The 16,128-nt window shown below is 44.6% G+C and overlaps 1 protein-coding gene across 1 annotated transcript in view; it reads right to left on the reverse strand.

Annotated features, from left to right (window-relative positions):
- The window catches only part of adra1aa (adrenoceptor alpha 1Aa), a 44,317-nt gene that overhangs the window by 12,466 nt on the left and 15,723 nt on the right, over window positions 1-16,128 (reverse strand). The window contains exon 2 of the mRNA XM_038785627.1: window positions 7,017-7,547. Coding sequence (XP_038641555.1) covers window positions 7,051-7,547 — 497 coding nt within the window. The 3' untranslated portion in view covers window positions 7,017-7,050. The remainder of the gene's footprint in view (window positions 1-7,016; window positions 7,548-16,128) is intronic.

Below are 16,128 nucleotides of genomic sequence, written 5' to 3' on the forward strand. Positions count from 1 at the left end.
AAATTCAGCCAAAGAGCTCATGGAAACACAACTATCTACACCCTAAGTGTAACCCCACCTGACTATAACCCCCATCTCTCATCCCAGAGACACAGAATTTGAAGTTCAGAGCATGAAACTTGCTCACCAATGTTTCCTCCTGGCATTGGACCAAAGACGAAAATTGGGATTCAGTGAAGGTGGCAACTGCAGAGAAGTTAATGTGAAATAGCAAATGCACTGGTTCAGGAACAGCAGCGCCTCATCCCCACCTGCAGCATCCGCTGCAATGATGCACCGTTTTCCCCTCTTGAGAAGAAAGCCATGCCCATTGGATTGAGGCCAGTCCTTTCTGAGAACAATTCAAAAATTAATCCCAGAGCCCTGGTCTCTCCCTGTAGCCCTTTCGTCTTCTCTACTTTAAACATTTACTTTTATCTTCACCACTTTCAATATTTATGCATGTTTTAAAACCACTGTAATCCTCATTTATGTTTGAAAGTGCTGTGACAGAAACCTTTTAATTAAACCCAACTTGCATCTCGGGTTTGTGCACATGATTAATGGGTTGCCAAATACAAATTCATATATATTTCTCAACTCAATGATTAATATTGTAACAGCATGTTGGCCTTAAATTGAGATGAACTTCAGATAAAAGAGGATTTGCAGATGGTTTATTCAGATCTGCCTCCATTTTAAGCGTCCACTGAACAAATCCGGATGAAAAGTCTATGTCGATGATAAGTGGATGATTCAGTGCCACAGAGTCACTGGAGATTGATTGATTGTCTCTGGAGTATTTGAACTGAATTCCTCACACTAGCTGAAGGTATTTTTTTTCTGCTCGAATATGATATTGCAGGTCTGTGGAAAGGCAAGGAAGAATGTCAAGTGGAAAGGAACTTGAGGATGATGATGTGCAGATGTTTTATTGTGCAAGGAGGGGATGAGCTTTGACTAGCTGTTCCTTTGTTTCAATCTAACCGAATTGACAATGAGTTAAGATTTTCACCTCCACAGTTCTACCTCGGAGATCAACCGAAGTGTTGATGCCTCTTTGCGTTAAGAAGATTGTTCTGACTTTTACGCTCAAATTTTTGGACTTTGACCACTTTCAATCTGTGAACTTTGTCCCTGTGCATTGAAGTCATGGTTTCGAGTTACCTTCTCAATACCATTTCCTATCAATCATATCTCTCTAATCCTGCGTTTTATAACATTACACTAGTGGGAAATATTCCCATGTTGGTGAGTATATTACAGAGTTGCTCCATTATTACAAATGGTTTTGGAATGGCAACTGTTCAGCTCAAGTATTGGTTTACAACATAGTAGAAAAACAAAAACTGCAAATGCTGGAGACTGAAATAAATGAAGAAAACCAGAGGTGGGTTCATTGGCGTCTTTGGGTTGAAACAAATCGAACATGTCATGTTTGTTTGGCCTTCAAAAAATGCCCCTCCAAAACGCTAGCTGATGTTTTCCTTTCATCGATCCTGACCTCGTGTGTATTTCCAATCTTGTATAAATGCATTCTAAATTTTGCTTTGGATTTGAAACTACTGGTTCCTACATCCATTTTATTGTGCATCCTTGTGAGTGGAATGCTTTTTTATGGGACTCAATGAATGAAAAGGGTGGGTTGGACCTTGTCACTGACCTGACTTTGAAAAAGAGACAAATCTTACTCTCAACCAAATAGTTTTCTTAGTTTTCTGTCAATTTATTTTTTAAAAATAAATTTAGAGTACCCAATTTTTTTTCCATTTAAGGGGTAATTTAACGTGGCCAATCCACCTACCCAGCACATCTTTGTGGGTTGTGGGGAAGAGACCCACGCAGGCACGAGGAATATGTGCAAACACCACATGGACAGTGACCCTAGGCCAGGATCGAACCTGAATCCTCAGCGTCATGAGGTAGCAGGGCTAGCCACTGCAGCACCATGCCATCCTAGATCTCTGTCAAAATGATGTGCCAATCCAGGTTGTCTTCAAAGCTTGTACCTGTCTTAAATGCTGTCTGTCGTTTCCACCACAATTACAGCTTTATAAACAAACAGAACCGCAAGAAAACCTGCGGGAGATCTTCAGTGGGAGAAGTGTCCATTCCTGTGTTTTATTATCGAGCCTGGCCTCCAGGCACAAACTGTCCTCCTCCTTTTGATCCTTTGCCAACTTTGTCGTCTCACTATTTATCTGCTCAAGCACGTTTTATGTGTCAGCTGAGCAATGAATTGATTTAAGTGTACATGATCCTAACCATACCTGTTCGTACGTTGAGTTTCAAGTGCTGGGTGTGTGAAATTGTGACACAAGAAGAAAGACAGTAGAAGGATCCTGTAGAAGTGTTTTTTTTTGCAGCTATCTATCTCGCTTTCTTTCTCTTTGGCTGGGAAAAGGTTAGGGAAGGGATCCTTTTTAAATTTAATCTTGCAATGGACAACTGAGGGGGCGCGATAAAGAAGGGGAGGCAGGTCATCGTTCCTCACCTGGGAGCATAACAATTCGGGGATATCCCACCCGGAACTTAATAAATTGAGGGATCTTGTTTGGGATAACAAATTTGCAGAACCTTGCCTAGGGACCGTCACAAGTGAAACTTGAGATGGATGTGAGTTCAGGGCTGGGAGTATCTTCGAAGGGGTTTGCCTCCAGGGGAAGGTAGGGAACTGACAGATGTGGTTGACCAGATGCTCTCTTTTTTTTCATGGCAAAGAAGTTCACTGCATGAAGAAAGCATACAAGACACAAGAGCAGCATTCACAGGCCCCATGCAACTGGACTACCACTAACCTTGTTAAACATCTTTGGAAGTGTTTTATGCACAAATTCATGAATAAATAAAGGGAGAACATTATTTATTTCAATGTCCTTTCCCACAAAAGCTCCTTGGAAAACATCCAATGTATGATGAAATACAGTCAGAATTGGGTTTGACTCTCTTGCCCTTGAGCAGGCAGTGGAAGCAACGCGCTCTGCATGGCCTTAGTGCAACATTAACTGTAGAGTTGTGACTTTGAACTTCCAAATCTCTTTGACAACAAAGTTCACAGTAACTCGTAAAATCTGTCAAAATGTAGCTGGAACCCTGATGGTGAGCTGGGATTGTATTTTCAGAAAGAAGCACCCACGTTTTTTGGATATGGATCAATTTTTAAAAAGTAAATTCTGCCGCTTATTTGCCCTCGGGTCTTTTTCATTTTCTCTCTGACCGACATTGAGTCTCACTGAGGGATGGATCCACCAGCTTCGGCTATCCTCGAACATTTTGTGACCTTGTACAGAGGGGATTTGTGAGAATGTCGCCAGGAGTAGAGAATTCTCGCTCTTTGATAAGATTGGAGAGGTTTTGGTTGTTTTACTTGGAAAAATGGAGTCTGAAAGGAAATTTCACTGAAGGCCTGGGTAGAGGAGATGGGAAGGACCTACAGTTCTTGGCTGAGCGATAAATGAACAAAGTGCATGCAAGTTAAATAATTGGCAGCAGGACTGGAGGGGAGTTGATTTTTCAGCTGGAAGGTGTGGACATTCGGAACTTGCTGCCTGGAAGGATGGTAGTGGCAGACACCTTAATTACATTTAAAAAGACTTGGATGTACACTCGACCTAATGGATCGTGGATTCAACTACTTTGTCATTTTCTGGCTGGCACAGACTACATGGGCTGAATGGACCACCTTCTGTGCTTTAAAGCTTTGATATTTCTAACTGAAAGTGAATATACTTTCTGACCAGACAATGATTCAGTGCTATATCCTGCCCCTCGCTGCATGGATACTTACACTTTCCACGGACATTAAGCGTGAGTCATGAGTGCAACCCAGTTATTTTCCTCCCTCTTACTAGCCATGGTACACTAAATCTAATTGCGGCACCCCCCACTAACAATTACTTGATTATTTTCCATCTACATGGCTGAGTTTTTTTGTATAAATCTGAAGTGGGCTGCAGTGGGAGGGATGGAAGATTCCAGCGTAAGGCCAATTCTGTGGAGCTTGGATTGTATCTCCGAAACACTGGTGCTGAGCAAATCGTTAACTCTGTGGAGATGACTGGTAATGCCGGTTGCACAAAATAAAAAAATGACACTGATACATATATCAGAGTCGACATCAAAATTTGTTTCAAATAGAGGCAAATGCTAAAACCTTTTGAGAAGAGGATGGAAATTTCAATGAGATTAAAGTGCAGTCGTTGGCATTGTGCAGGCAAATGAACCATCAAATTGTGCACGGTATGATCTGGTGATCAACAGCAACTGATACATGATCTGCATTCAGCAGTTTTGTCTGAGGAATGGGTAGCACAAGTGGATAGCACTGTGGCTTCACAGCACCATGGTCCCAGGTTCGATTCCCTGCTGGGCCACTGTCTGTGCGGAGCCTGCACGTACTCCCCGTGTCTGCGTGGGTTTCCTCCGGGTGCTCCGGTTTCTTCCCACAGTCCAAAGACGTGCAGGTTAGGTGGATTGGCCATGATAATTTGCCCTTCGTGACCAAAAAAGGTTTAGGAGGGGTTATTGAGTTACAGGGATAGGGTGGAAGTGAGGGCTTAAGTGGGTCGGTGCAGACTCAATGGGCCGAATGGCCTCCTTCTGTACTGTATGTTCTATGTTGTTCTATGAATGGATAATAGTCTGGATACCACGAGAACTTCTTGCTGCTGCTTGAATCGTGTGTCATGTGGCTTTTTAAGCACTATTTGAATAGGCAGACACTCTGTTCAACTTTGCATTGCAGAACACAGCCTGGACAAGATGTTAAGTCCAAGTCCCATCCTGAAGATGGCATCTGGAATAATGTTTCGCTCCCTGAAAACTAGACTGAAAAAACAGCCCATTGTGCCACTGCGTCACCCATTAGATAAGGAGATTGCATGATGAGGGTTAACTTTAACAGCTTGAAGAGGAATGAACAGTGTATTTGGAACTTGACAGGAAGAAATGAGGAAGAGTGGCACAGTGGCTTAGTGATGAGCACTGCTGCCTCACAGCATCAGGTACCCAGGTTCAATTCTGGCCTTGGATGACTGTGTGGGCTTTGCACTTTCTCCCCCAGTCTGCGTGGGTTTCCTCCGGGTGCTCCGGTTTCCTCCCACAGTCCAAAGATGTACATTTTGGGTGGACTGGCTATGCTAAATTGTCCCTTAGTGCCCAAACGGTTAGGTGTGGTTACGGTGATAGGGTGGGGGCTTGGGCCTCGGTAGGTTGTTCTTTACGAGGGTCAGTGCAGACTTGATTGGCCAACTGGCCTCCTTCTGTCGGGGATCCACTGATTCCATGAAGCTTCAGAGTTGTACTGTTCAAAATGTCTTCATATAAAATCGAAGCTATGGTAAGCGTTCGAATGGTTGAGATGCTCATGGAGCATTTTAGCATGATGAGAGGTAACTTAGCTGAATACGTTTTCCAATCCTTGACTGTCGAAATACGTTTTAGCTACAATTTATTTCATGCAACAGCTGAAAGATGTTAGAGATGAGAGAATTTAAGTTAGGATCTTCCCCTCCTGAAAGGCAACTAGGGATAGGCAATAAATGCTGGCCTAACCAGCAACCCGACTGCCCCATAAATGAAGATAAAAAAGGGAGAAAGGAGATGTGCCCTGGTCAAAACAGTTCACTCCATTAAAAATGCAATACCTCACCCGAATGTGGTATTTGAAGAATTTGGATTGAATTGTGTTGGCTGTTCTCAAGTACCTATCAATTAATACAGAGGCTTCAGATTGACTCGTTTGCTTTGATGAAGCAGAGGAAAGGGACGGATGGCAAGGTTAGAGCTGAGTAGCAGGAAGGACCCAGAGAGGAATTTAGAAAACCCCTCCGACGCACGATGAGCCTGAGGAAGAGTTTGTCAGGTGGCTCACATCTGTTTCCTATCGATAATGCTCATCTACTTATCTGGGTTCCGGATGGGGAGGAGTGCATGTTACAGAGTACATCCCCTTTTCTAGGCACCATTCTGCACAGAGACCAAGCAGATGTTGGGAACACAGGAGCAGGTCATTTAGTCCTTGAATTTGTTCTGTCATTCTGTGAGATCATGGCTTATCTACGTCCAACTGAATCTACTCATCTTTGCCTTGATACCTTAGTTAAAACAACAAGATCAGATTAAAATTAGAAATTGACCTAGCATTGATTTACTGAACAGAATTCTAAATTTTAACCACCCTTTGCATCTCTATATTTCCGAATTTCATTCCGGGACGGTCTGCCTCCGAGTCCTCATACTCCCCAACCAGCAGAAATAGCTCTTGTCTATGCCATTTGTTTCCCCTGATAGATTAAAAACTTCAGTCAAATCACCCCTGAACCTTCTATGTTCCAGGGAATTAGTTTGTACAATGTCTCTCCGTGGAGCCCCTTCATATTTACGGCAAATCGAAAATGCACTCCAAGGCCAGAATATCGTTCCTCAGGTGTTGTACCCACAACTGCTTCAAACAGGGTTTGGGTTAAACGCAGTGAATTGACAGATAAAAGGCAGGGGGTTGATTAGAAAAGAGAATTTTGCGTGTTGTCATTAATTGCAAGGCAGTAACCTTCAAGGTCATCTCCCTGGGGTATGTTCATTCCTGTTGACGCCGGGAGTCCTGCTGAATTTTATCCACCTCCAGACCTGAATCCACCTGGTTTTTTCACAAATGCGTTTAATCCCTTTTTTAGAAGTGGACCCGGCATTAAATATTGAAACGGGTCGCTGGAAGGTCTAACTGACACCGTTGAAAAGGGAGTTAGGACTGCTTCACCTACCAGGCTAAAACCTGCCCAGAATTGAAAGAGGTTGTCAAGGATGGGTTGCAGTTTGTCTGAGTGAGTTTGAGCCTGTTCTTTTGTGGTCGTCTCAGCGCTCCACCAGGGCAATAACCTGAAATATCATCAACTCCCCTCAGCTGGTGGAAGATGCATCATCAATGGAGGTGGGGTGATGGCTGATGGATGAATGTGATTGAGATGCAAAACTGAAAATATTTGTCATTTTTCAGGCATGGAATTTACGTCTCCCCCCCCCCCCACCCCGAACCTCACCAATTGGGGGAGCTTCTGGTTGAACCACACTTCCTCAAACAGGGTCACCGCAGGCACCAACCGAGTAGGCGTGCAGTCTCAAACTCGGTGCGCTGTAGGCATCACAGTCCGACGACACATGGGCATCCGCGGTGCTGCAGCAACAGCGCAAAGTTGTCCCCCGTCTCCCGCAGAGAGGCCCACTGCCCGGATTGGTCCCCTGGTCGGGCACGGTGGCGAACAACCTCCATTCGCACACCCGGTCAGACTTTGAGATCTTGAACAAGGCCTCACTGGACCCGACAGGAATCCGCACCACGTCCTTCTGCCCCGCTGTGCTATGGCCGCTGCCTGTGCTGCTGCCCGAGGTGGGCTCACTGGACGCTCGTTTCCGGCGCTGGCACCGACCCCTGAGGATATTTTGGAAGGCCTTTTTAAATTCTTGGTTCGAAGCCGGGTAGATGATGGGGTTGATGCAGCTGTTGAAGTAACCAAGCCAAAATGCTATCTTGAAAACCGTCTCTGGGGGCTTGTAGGCGGGGAAGAACGAACCTGAGGGGGCAAAGAAGAGAGAGAATTACTTCAGGTGTGCAATTGCATTGACATCAGGAAAAAAAAATGCACACGTTCCATACTTATTGGCACGGAAATAGGATTTAAAGCTCTGCGCTTGAGAAAGTAATTGAAATCAAAGACTAGTTATCCTCAGTCAATACAAATATACCAGTTGTACAGGTGAAGCACGTAATCGCATTGAACTGTGTGAAGAGCAGCGAATTTGTGTGGAAAATTGGTGCACCTTGCATAATGATGGAAGAGGGAATTAAATCAGCACCTATAATTGGTGGATGCAAACGACGGAACATCAGGATCAGGAGGAGGCTGTTCGAGCCTGCTCTACCATTCAATAAGACCTGATGTAACTTCAACCCCACATTTCTGCCCCCACCCCCCCATAACCTCTCACCGCCCCCCCTCCCACCCCCTTAATCAAGAATGTATCAATGTCCTGGTGAAGCTGACCAAACTTGTCCACAGTTTCAATAAGGAAAAGTTGCAGGTATATGAATCTTCCTTTCAATGCTTCCAGACCAACACAAGACCTGGACAGAGTGGAATGAGCTTCTCAACCCTGGTCGAAGATCATCCAAGAGCACTTCAGTGGAACTGACCCCGAATATTTTTTCCCCTAAGACAGAGATGCATCACAGGAAGGAACTCTTGGGACATTCTAGGTGAAAAATCATCTCGCAGAAACGGTAACTAAAATGTGCAATCCTGTTCAATAATTTGAAGTGCAAACAAATCAACGTTGAGTTCCTTGCCTGGTGCTTTCTAACTGGTTCATGGGGTTGAGGCTAGTGCTGGCGATACACTCCTTATTTCCCATTTCTTCTTACCCTTGGGAATGGAGAACTAACAGCAATGAGCATGACTTGAGAAGTACCCTGGATTTCACTTTGGAGGACATTGGTTAACCAGCTGAACTTTTACAGTGAACTTGTAGATCTCCCGGTAATGTTTTTGGTACCCACAATCTGCTGGGGTGATTGGTGGGTTATCTGTCCGCTATCATAAACCATTCACTAACCATACCATCTGTGATTCATCAGGCACAGATCAGTGATTGGGCTTGGGACCTTGTCTGATCTTGTGGCTGAAAAGGAGGTACCCGTTGATGCATGCGTGGAAACGGAATCGTTAACCTTGTTTAAAACCTTGGCCGTATTATGTAGTTTGAGTCGAGTCAGTAGATTTGGGGCGTGAGATACTGTTCTCTGCAGCCACAAGTGTTACTTCCAAGCCAGAGTTCAGGATATCACTTTGGGACTGGAGTGGGATACGAAGGATTTGGTTGTCATGGTTATTTTCTAAATGGGGAAATGCTTCGGAAATCAGAAGCACAAATGGATTTGGGAGTCCTTGTTCACGATTCTCTTAAGGTTAATGTGTAGGTTCAGTCGGCAGTTAAGAAGGCAAATGCAATATTCGCATTCATGTCAAGAGGGCTAGAATACAAGAGCAGGGATGTACTTCTGAGACTGTATAAGGCTCTGGTCAGTCCCCATTTGGAGTATTATGAGCAGTTTTGAGCCCCGTATCTAAGGAAGGATGTGCTGGCCTTGGAAAGGGTCCAGAGGAGATTCACAAGAATGATCCCTGGAATGAAGAGCTTGTGATATGAGGAACGGTTCAGGACTCTGGGTCTGGACTCATTGGAGTATAGAAGGATGACGGGGGAATCTTATTAAAACTTCCAGGATACTGCGAGGCCTGGATAGAGTGGATGTGGAGAGTATGTTTCCACTTGTCGGAAAAACTAGAAGCAGAGCACACCATCTCAGACGAAACGGATGATCCTTTAAAACTGAGATGAGGAGGAATTCCTTCAGCCGGAGGCTGGTGAATCTGTGGAACTCTTTGCCGCAGAAGGCTTTGGAGGCCAAATCATTGAGTGTCTTTAAGACAGAGTTAGATAGGTTCTTGATTAATAAGGGGATCAGGGGTTATGGGGCGAAGGCAGGAGAATGGGGATGAGAAAATATCAGCCATGATTGAATGGCGGATGGGCCGAGTGGCCTAATTCTCCTCCTATGTCTTATAGCCTTATGGTCCTTGTGGAAACCAACAACATAGGTAAGATGAAGAAAGAGGTTTTGCAGACAGAGCATCAGCAACTCTGGGCTACTATAAAAAGCATATTTGGTTTGTTCCCTGAGCCACCAGTAAATTAGCGTAAGGTAAATAAGATTAGGGAGTTGAATGTGTGGTGTGAGAGAAATGGGTTTCGATTCCTGAGGCGCTGGAAAGTGAGTGCTGTACCTTTGGGATAGTCTTTACCTGATCTCCGCTGGGACAGTATCCTGGTGGTTCATAAACTAAATAGTGGGGGTGAGGGTTTGAGGCGGTGGGGGTGAGATTTGAAAATTTAGATAAAAACAAGGTTGGAGTCATACAGTTTTGCAAGAGGCCTTTGGCCCATCTGATCCCATTTTCCAACACTGGTCCATGGACTTATACCCTCTGGTGTTTCATGTGCTCATCTGCAGATTGTGCAGTCCTCTTCTATTTCTTGCGTTATTTTCGTACTTGGTGTTTTCGTGATCAGTTGTTCAGCGTGAACAGCACCGCAGAGAAATAGCTGGTTGGTGTATTTTTATTGTGACCTGTAACAATCTGCAAACAGATTATTCTACAGCAGGGTAGACCAGCAAGGGTGTGGGATGGAGATAGCAGCATGAGAGAATTCGGCTCTACCTTAAAATTCCCGTGTGTAATTCAAATTGCAACCTTCTTTTCAAAAAAAAAAGTTGAACAAGTCAGATTTCAGAAAGACCCCGCTGAGCTTGAAATCTAATTGGTTTTGCACGTATTTATCCTGGCTTGTTATTTAACGAAGCAAGATAGCCGGGCCTTCAATTAGTGAGTGAAAATGTAATCTGCTGCAGTAACAGAGTGACAATGTGTGCCTGATGAATCATTGTGTTTTCAAGGTGCTTTGGATGAATAAGTTTTAGTCTCTGTTGCCTGTCAAATTTAATGGTCTTATGATTCAGTTACATAAAAGGGACATTGCAGCTTTTTTTAATGCTGTGTTTTGAGTCCTTAAAATGGTATTTCAAGATGCTCTGCTCAGTAGCAAGGAAAATGTAAAAACCGTATGAACAGAAAGAAGAATCCCAGCTGTGGAGGGGGGAGGAAACAAAATGTTTGCCAGGCATCAGGGATTCTCCAATGCAATGTCCATGGTCCCTGGTTTATTGCATTTGAACCAGATAAATATGTGTATCCCTGTGTGAAAAGAACATTCACTGATGACGTGTGTGCCAACCCTTGCCATGGCCTTCTCTCCTTTTTGTAGCAATCTCGTCATGTGAACATTCTAGAAAATCCAGCTTGACGCTCCATGGCAGGGCTGAGCGAGTGCTGTAATGTTGTAGGGGCTCTATTTCAGACGTGACGTTAAGGCGCTCTCTATCATAATATACACACAAGTATATGATGGTGCACACACAGACATTGATTGACACACAGGATGACCAATGAACACACAGAACACAGCAGCCAATCACCAGACAGGACACGGCCACTAGAAAGCCAGACGGCACTAGTTTTCCCGCTCTCTTGGGATGCAGCCTCTGAGACAGTCAGAGCCTGTGAGCAACAACCAGAACATCCCCCATGTGGTAGTAAGACAGTCTGGTCAGGTTAGCCTCAGGTCTCCAGTCAACACAGCATAGTGTCAACCCACAGTTAAAGTATGTTTAATAGGTAAGAGTTCAATAAAATAGAGTTGCATTTCTCCAAGTGTTGGAAGCCTGTCTCTCTCACTGTTATGGTAAACACAGTCCTCGCAGACCCAGCATACCCAACACATCACTCTCAAGATGGGTGAAAAGATCCCATAGCACATCCAAATGTGCCCAACACTTGTGGTTTCCTTGTCGACAACGGTCAGGTCCACCTGTCATTGACGTGTTTCAGCAAATACACAAACTTTGGTTTGACATATTGTGGTCAGGAGACATGCCGATAATTTTACTGAATTGAAGAGTGCAGCTTGGATCAGCTCTTCTGCCATATTCCCTCATTAAAAAAGAGTGCAGCGATGGAAGGGTAGGAGCAATGCAGTCAAAAGAGGTTTCTGTGGCATTAATCCTGGTTCACTGAGCTTTCTATTCCTTGGTCGACATGAAAAAGACAAATAAACTGGCCACTATCACGTTATTGTATTTCTGTGTGCAAATTGGCTGCTGTGTGTCTGACAATACAACAGTAAAGATCTTTAAAAAAGTGTTTAATTGAACCAGATAAATATGTATTTTTGTATTTTTAAAAAAACATTCACTGACGACTCTGGGGTTTTGTGAGATCACAGAAGGTGGGACAAAAATGCGAATCTTCTGACTCCACTGAGAATTGACGTTTTATCGTCTGGGCGAGCCCGCGATTTGACCTTTTGCACTTGGTGTTAAGCGGTAGAAAGATGAGAATTCAGGTCGTGAGAAACAGCTGGAACTGCGAAACTGAATGCTCTGCCAAATAATTATGAGTGAGCCAGAGAATCATGGTATCATCCAACACAGAAGGCAGCGCTTCAGACCACCATTCCTGTACGAATGTACGGTCTTGCGTTGTCCTCTAATTTGTGTTGGGCTGATCGGATTACACAGGAGTCAGTATTTGTGGGGTTATAATGTACTGCATCAGCAACCTAAACTGAGATCAGCAGTGGGATGCGAGTGGAATGAGATTTCACTGGAGAGAGTTGGACTGAGGGCTTATCCATTCAGGACTTTGGAGCAGGTCTGTTATATTCATCATAAACAATGCCCCAGGCACTCGTATTATGAAGAAGCAATCCTAAAAGAGTTGTGATATTCAGCGAAGCCAGGCATCAAGTAATTTTAGTCCCTACTTGCGTGCTCTCCCAGACTCCCAGAAGCATTGTTTACATAACGTCACCATGAATGGGAGTAACCCCTGACAACAGCGATGAATGTTAAGGAGAAGAACATCTCTCGTGGGCTGCAAAGAACTTGAGTATTGCAAAACAAGAGATGTTGAATCTTTACGCCTTGCACCCATCAGAATACTTCACAAGAATACCGATATCAGTGGAGAACAAAGATTTATTGGGACGCAGGTGCTGACTGGTTGGCAAATGGGCTCTGACTGGTAGAGGTGTGCCGAGAGACTGTATAAGGTGACTGACCGTCAAATGTTATGCATTGTTTGAAATTTAAACCAGGAAGTTTGACCCTGATTCGCCAAGACATTGCCCCGAGGAAATAGTCAGCTGTCACTTATTCTGTTTTGCTGAAACATGCTCAATGTGTGCACATGCCCTTTCATTTCACCAAGAACAGGGCCTTGTGCATTAATATATGGAGCTTCCACGCACACACACACACACGCGCCAAACTGTGAGCCCGACTGACAATCTTAAATCATTCGTCGTCGTAATCCGCAGCTCACCGAGGACTACATGTAGCCATGCTGGCCACGCAAAATGGACACTGAGCCAAACTAAAATGGAAGACAGAAGGAAAAGCCTGTTTAGTGAGAACAGACAGCCTGCTCTCAACTAATTAGCATTTTGCAAGCAGCAAAACAGTTTCTGGCCAGGTGCAAGATCTCCAAGCCAAAGGTGTTAATGGCAAAGCGCTTAGCATTCTGATGAGGCAGCCCAGATCCAGGCACAAACAATGGCAACATTTCCATCTCAATGTAACACTTAATTGGTTGTGCAGACAGGATGGCACCAGAGTAACGAATATCGAAACCACCCCCCAACATCGAGGGAAGCCCCCGCATTGGAGGATTTCGAAGGTAACCGTTTGGAAACGCTCCAATCGGTACCGAAAGGTAGAGCCCGCCTAGAAGGGGGCAAGGACATTAGAGAGGGGTATAAAGGCAAATTCCCCACAGAGCCCGGTCTGTTAAACCCGTGCTCCGGCCCTGATAGACATCTTGCATCCTGACTCCAGCCGTTGAGCACCAGCCGCCGAAACCGTAAGTTCAACGCTCGCTACGCGATCCAAGCCCACTAGACCCCCAGTACCAGAACGCTTGCTGAAGGCTGCAGTACAAGACCAGGACGAAGGCCTCGTTCTCTGACCTTGCCTGTTCCTGTTAGATAAGTATTCTGTTCACTTAAGTTTAGTTATAGCTTAGTCTCTTAGTGTGTGCATGAGTATTTATTATAACTGTATAATAAATATTGATCGTTTGAACCTCACTAATCGGTGTATCGTCTTTATTACTTTGAACTTGACCTTGGAATACTTGTGACGTTGTCTATACGGCAACTGGCGACTCCCAGAGCTGAATAAATACATAGAACAGAGCCTAGTAGTGTTAAGCACACGTCGAATACGGAGGCGTGTTAATACACTCCAATAAACGCGTTTTACAACCACAGTAAAACGTGCAACACTACTCAGCAAATGTTGCCAATTGCAGGATCACCTCTAACGTTGGACACTGTTTTGTGTTTTAGAAGCACAAGCTGTTTGGTTAATGTCTGTACTTTGCCGATTGTGAACAGGCTGTTTGATGTAAGCAGCCAGCCTTTGGGGTCTGTATACCTAGTCATCACACTGGCACTGAAATTCATACATCACGTTATTCATTTGTGTGAGAGGTCGAAGATCTTTTTGGCTCAATGGCAGCATCCTGTTCGTGGCGAATACCACCTGTGCTGCTACTGCACCATAATAGCGTGAAATAGATAACTTCACCTGTTGCTCAAATTGATTAGTGAAGGTAGGCTTGCAGTAGACCAGTGTTGATAAATCTAGGCGAGTTAGTGGGCCGCATGAGTGGCCCTCCTTTAGCTCAGTGGGTCGCAAGGTTGAAACTGGGCTTGTTCACTAACTGTAACCCCATGAATGAGGATAAATATATATTATACTTGACAAATATTTCATAACTGGTCAGAGAAAATGCTTAATCATTTATATATTCATAGAATTGTCATCAACTTCAAATGGTAAAAACAAAATAACTTAACTCTTTGGACACAGAAAGTACATCACTCTCAGTAAATGTTGTGAGCAAGCAGCACGTGCCTCACTTCACTTGCCCTTGTTTTACATGCAAGCCACTTCAGTCATACCAGAAGGGGAAAAAAATGACACAGACGGAAATCAGTGAAAATGTGCCAAATGTGGGCAACAGTCAACAAAATAACCATCAGAAACCTGTGCTGTTCAACGCCCTGGCAGTATGTCAAGGAAAGGGAGTAGAAGAATATCCCGGGCTGGTTTAGCTCACTTGGCTAAATCGCTGGCTTTTAAAGCAGACCAAGCAGGCCAGCAGCATGGTTTGATTCTCGTACCAGCCTCCCCGAACATGCGCCGGAATGTGGTGACTAGAGGCTTTTCACAGTAACTTCATTGAAGCCTACTCATGACAATAAGCGATTTTCATTTCATTCATTTTCAAAAGCTTCACCGAACCGGCCTAAATGGACAGTCAACCAAAGAAAGAGATGGGCAGTCTGACCAAAAGGTGTGATGAAGAGGTTGGAAGGGTTTTGGAACCAACATGGGATCTATCCGGTTGATGGCATGGTTGCCAGTGGTGGGATGAAGGGAAGGTGCAGGTTGCTCAAGTGACTGGAGCACCAAAGCTACAGAGGAGCAGGTTGAACCAATGCCTCCCACAGATCTGCAGGAGGTTACAGAGATGGGGGAAAGGTGAGGCCATGAAGGGCTTGAAAGAAGAGGATGTGAATTGCAAACAGAAGTCTTGTTAGGTCATCGAGAAAAGGAGAGATGGATGAGCAGAACAGGATAAACTGAACTTTAGACTGCGGAGGATGGGAGCCTGGACAGGAAAATGTTGGCTGAGTCAAGTCTGGAGGTGATCAAGATATGGATGACAGTTTGAGCAGCAGCTGGACCAAACTCGGGACATAAAAAAAGGTGCCTGGCCCTCCCAAACCGACAGTGCCATCACTGGCCAACCACAGCAGAGAGAGTGAGGGGATGGATAAAGGAACCAGAAACCGAATGGCTGAGGATGGAGGAGAGTTCCTGAATAGGGACATGCCTCTGAGCCCTCTGGTGGTCTTTGGGATATTCATGGGGACCGATGTTCTTGCCTTTGCCTCTCTAATCGCCCGCCATAGAATCCTGCTCAGCTGCGATAACACTTCTGCTTTTTGTAAACTTTGTAAAAAAATCGCTAAAAACTCAATAAAAATATTTAAAATAAATAAACTTAGGGGAGGTGCTTTACTTTTCCAAATGATTTTACAAAGTCCTCGCTCCCCTTCCATCTGCAGCAACTGCAGTTAATCATTCCGGAATCCTGACAAAACTGGAAAAGAACAAATTGGAAAGAAACTTGGATTTCCAGGTCTCCTCGGAATTCCCAGTGACACTGTGTAGCTCGTTTTGCTGATGGAATTTATTGCAACCCGTGAAATATACTCGGCTCTGACTGGGGATGCACAATGTTCTGGACGCGGTGCCTGTTACTGATTTAAAACGAGTTTCTGTGTAAAGTGGAAGGAGTTTGCAAAGTTGGTCGTTTTGCTTCTTGTGCTTTGAACACGGATGGCAGCTAATGTATGCAGTCAGGCATACCGTCTGATTCGACCAACGAAGGACCGGGCCAGAAA

The sequence above is a fragment of the Scyliorhinus canicula genome, chromosome 26 (genome assembly GCF_902713615.1).
Source record: "Scyliorhinus canicula chromosome 26, sScyCan1.1, whole genome shotgun sequence".
Taxonomy (NCBI): Eukaryota; Metazoa; Chordata; class Chondrichthyes; order Carcharhiniformes; family Scyliorhinidae; genus Scyliorhinus; species Scyliorhinus canicula.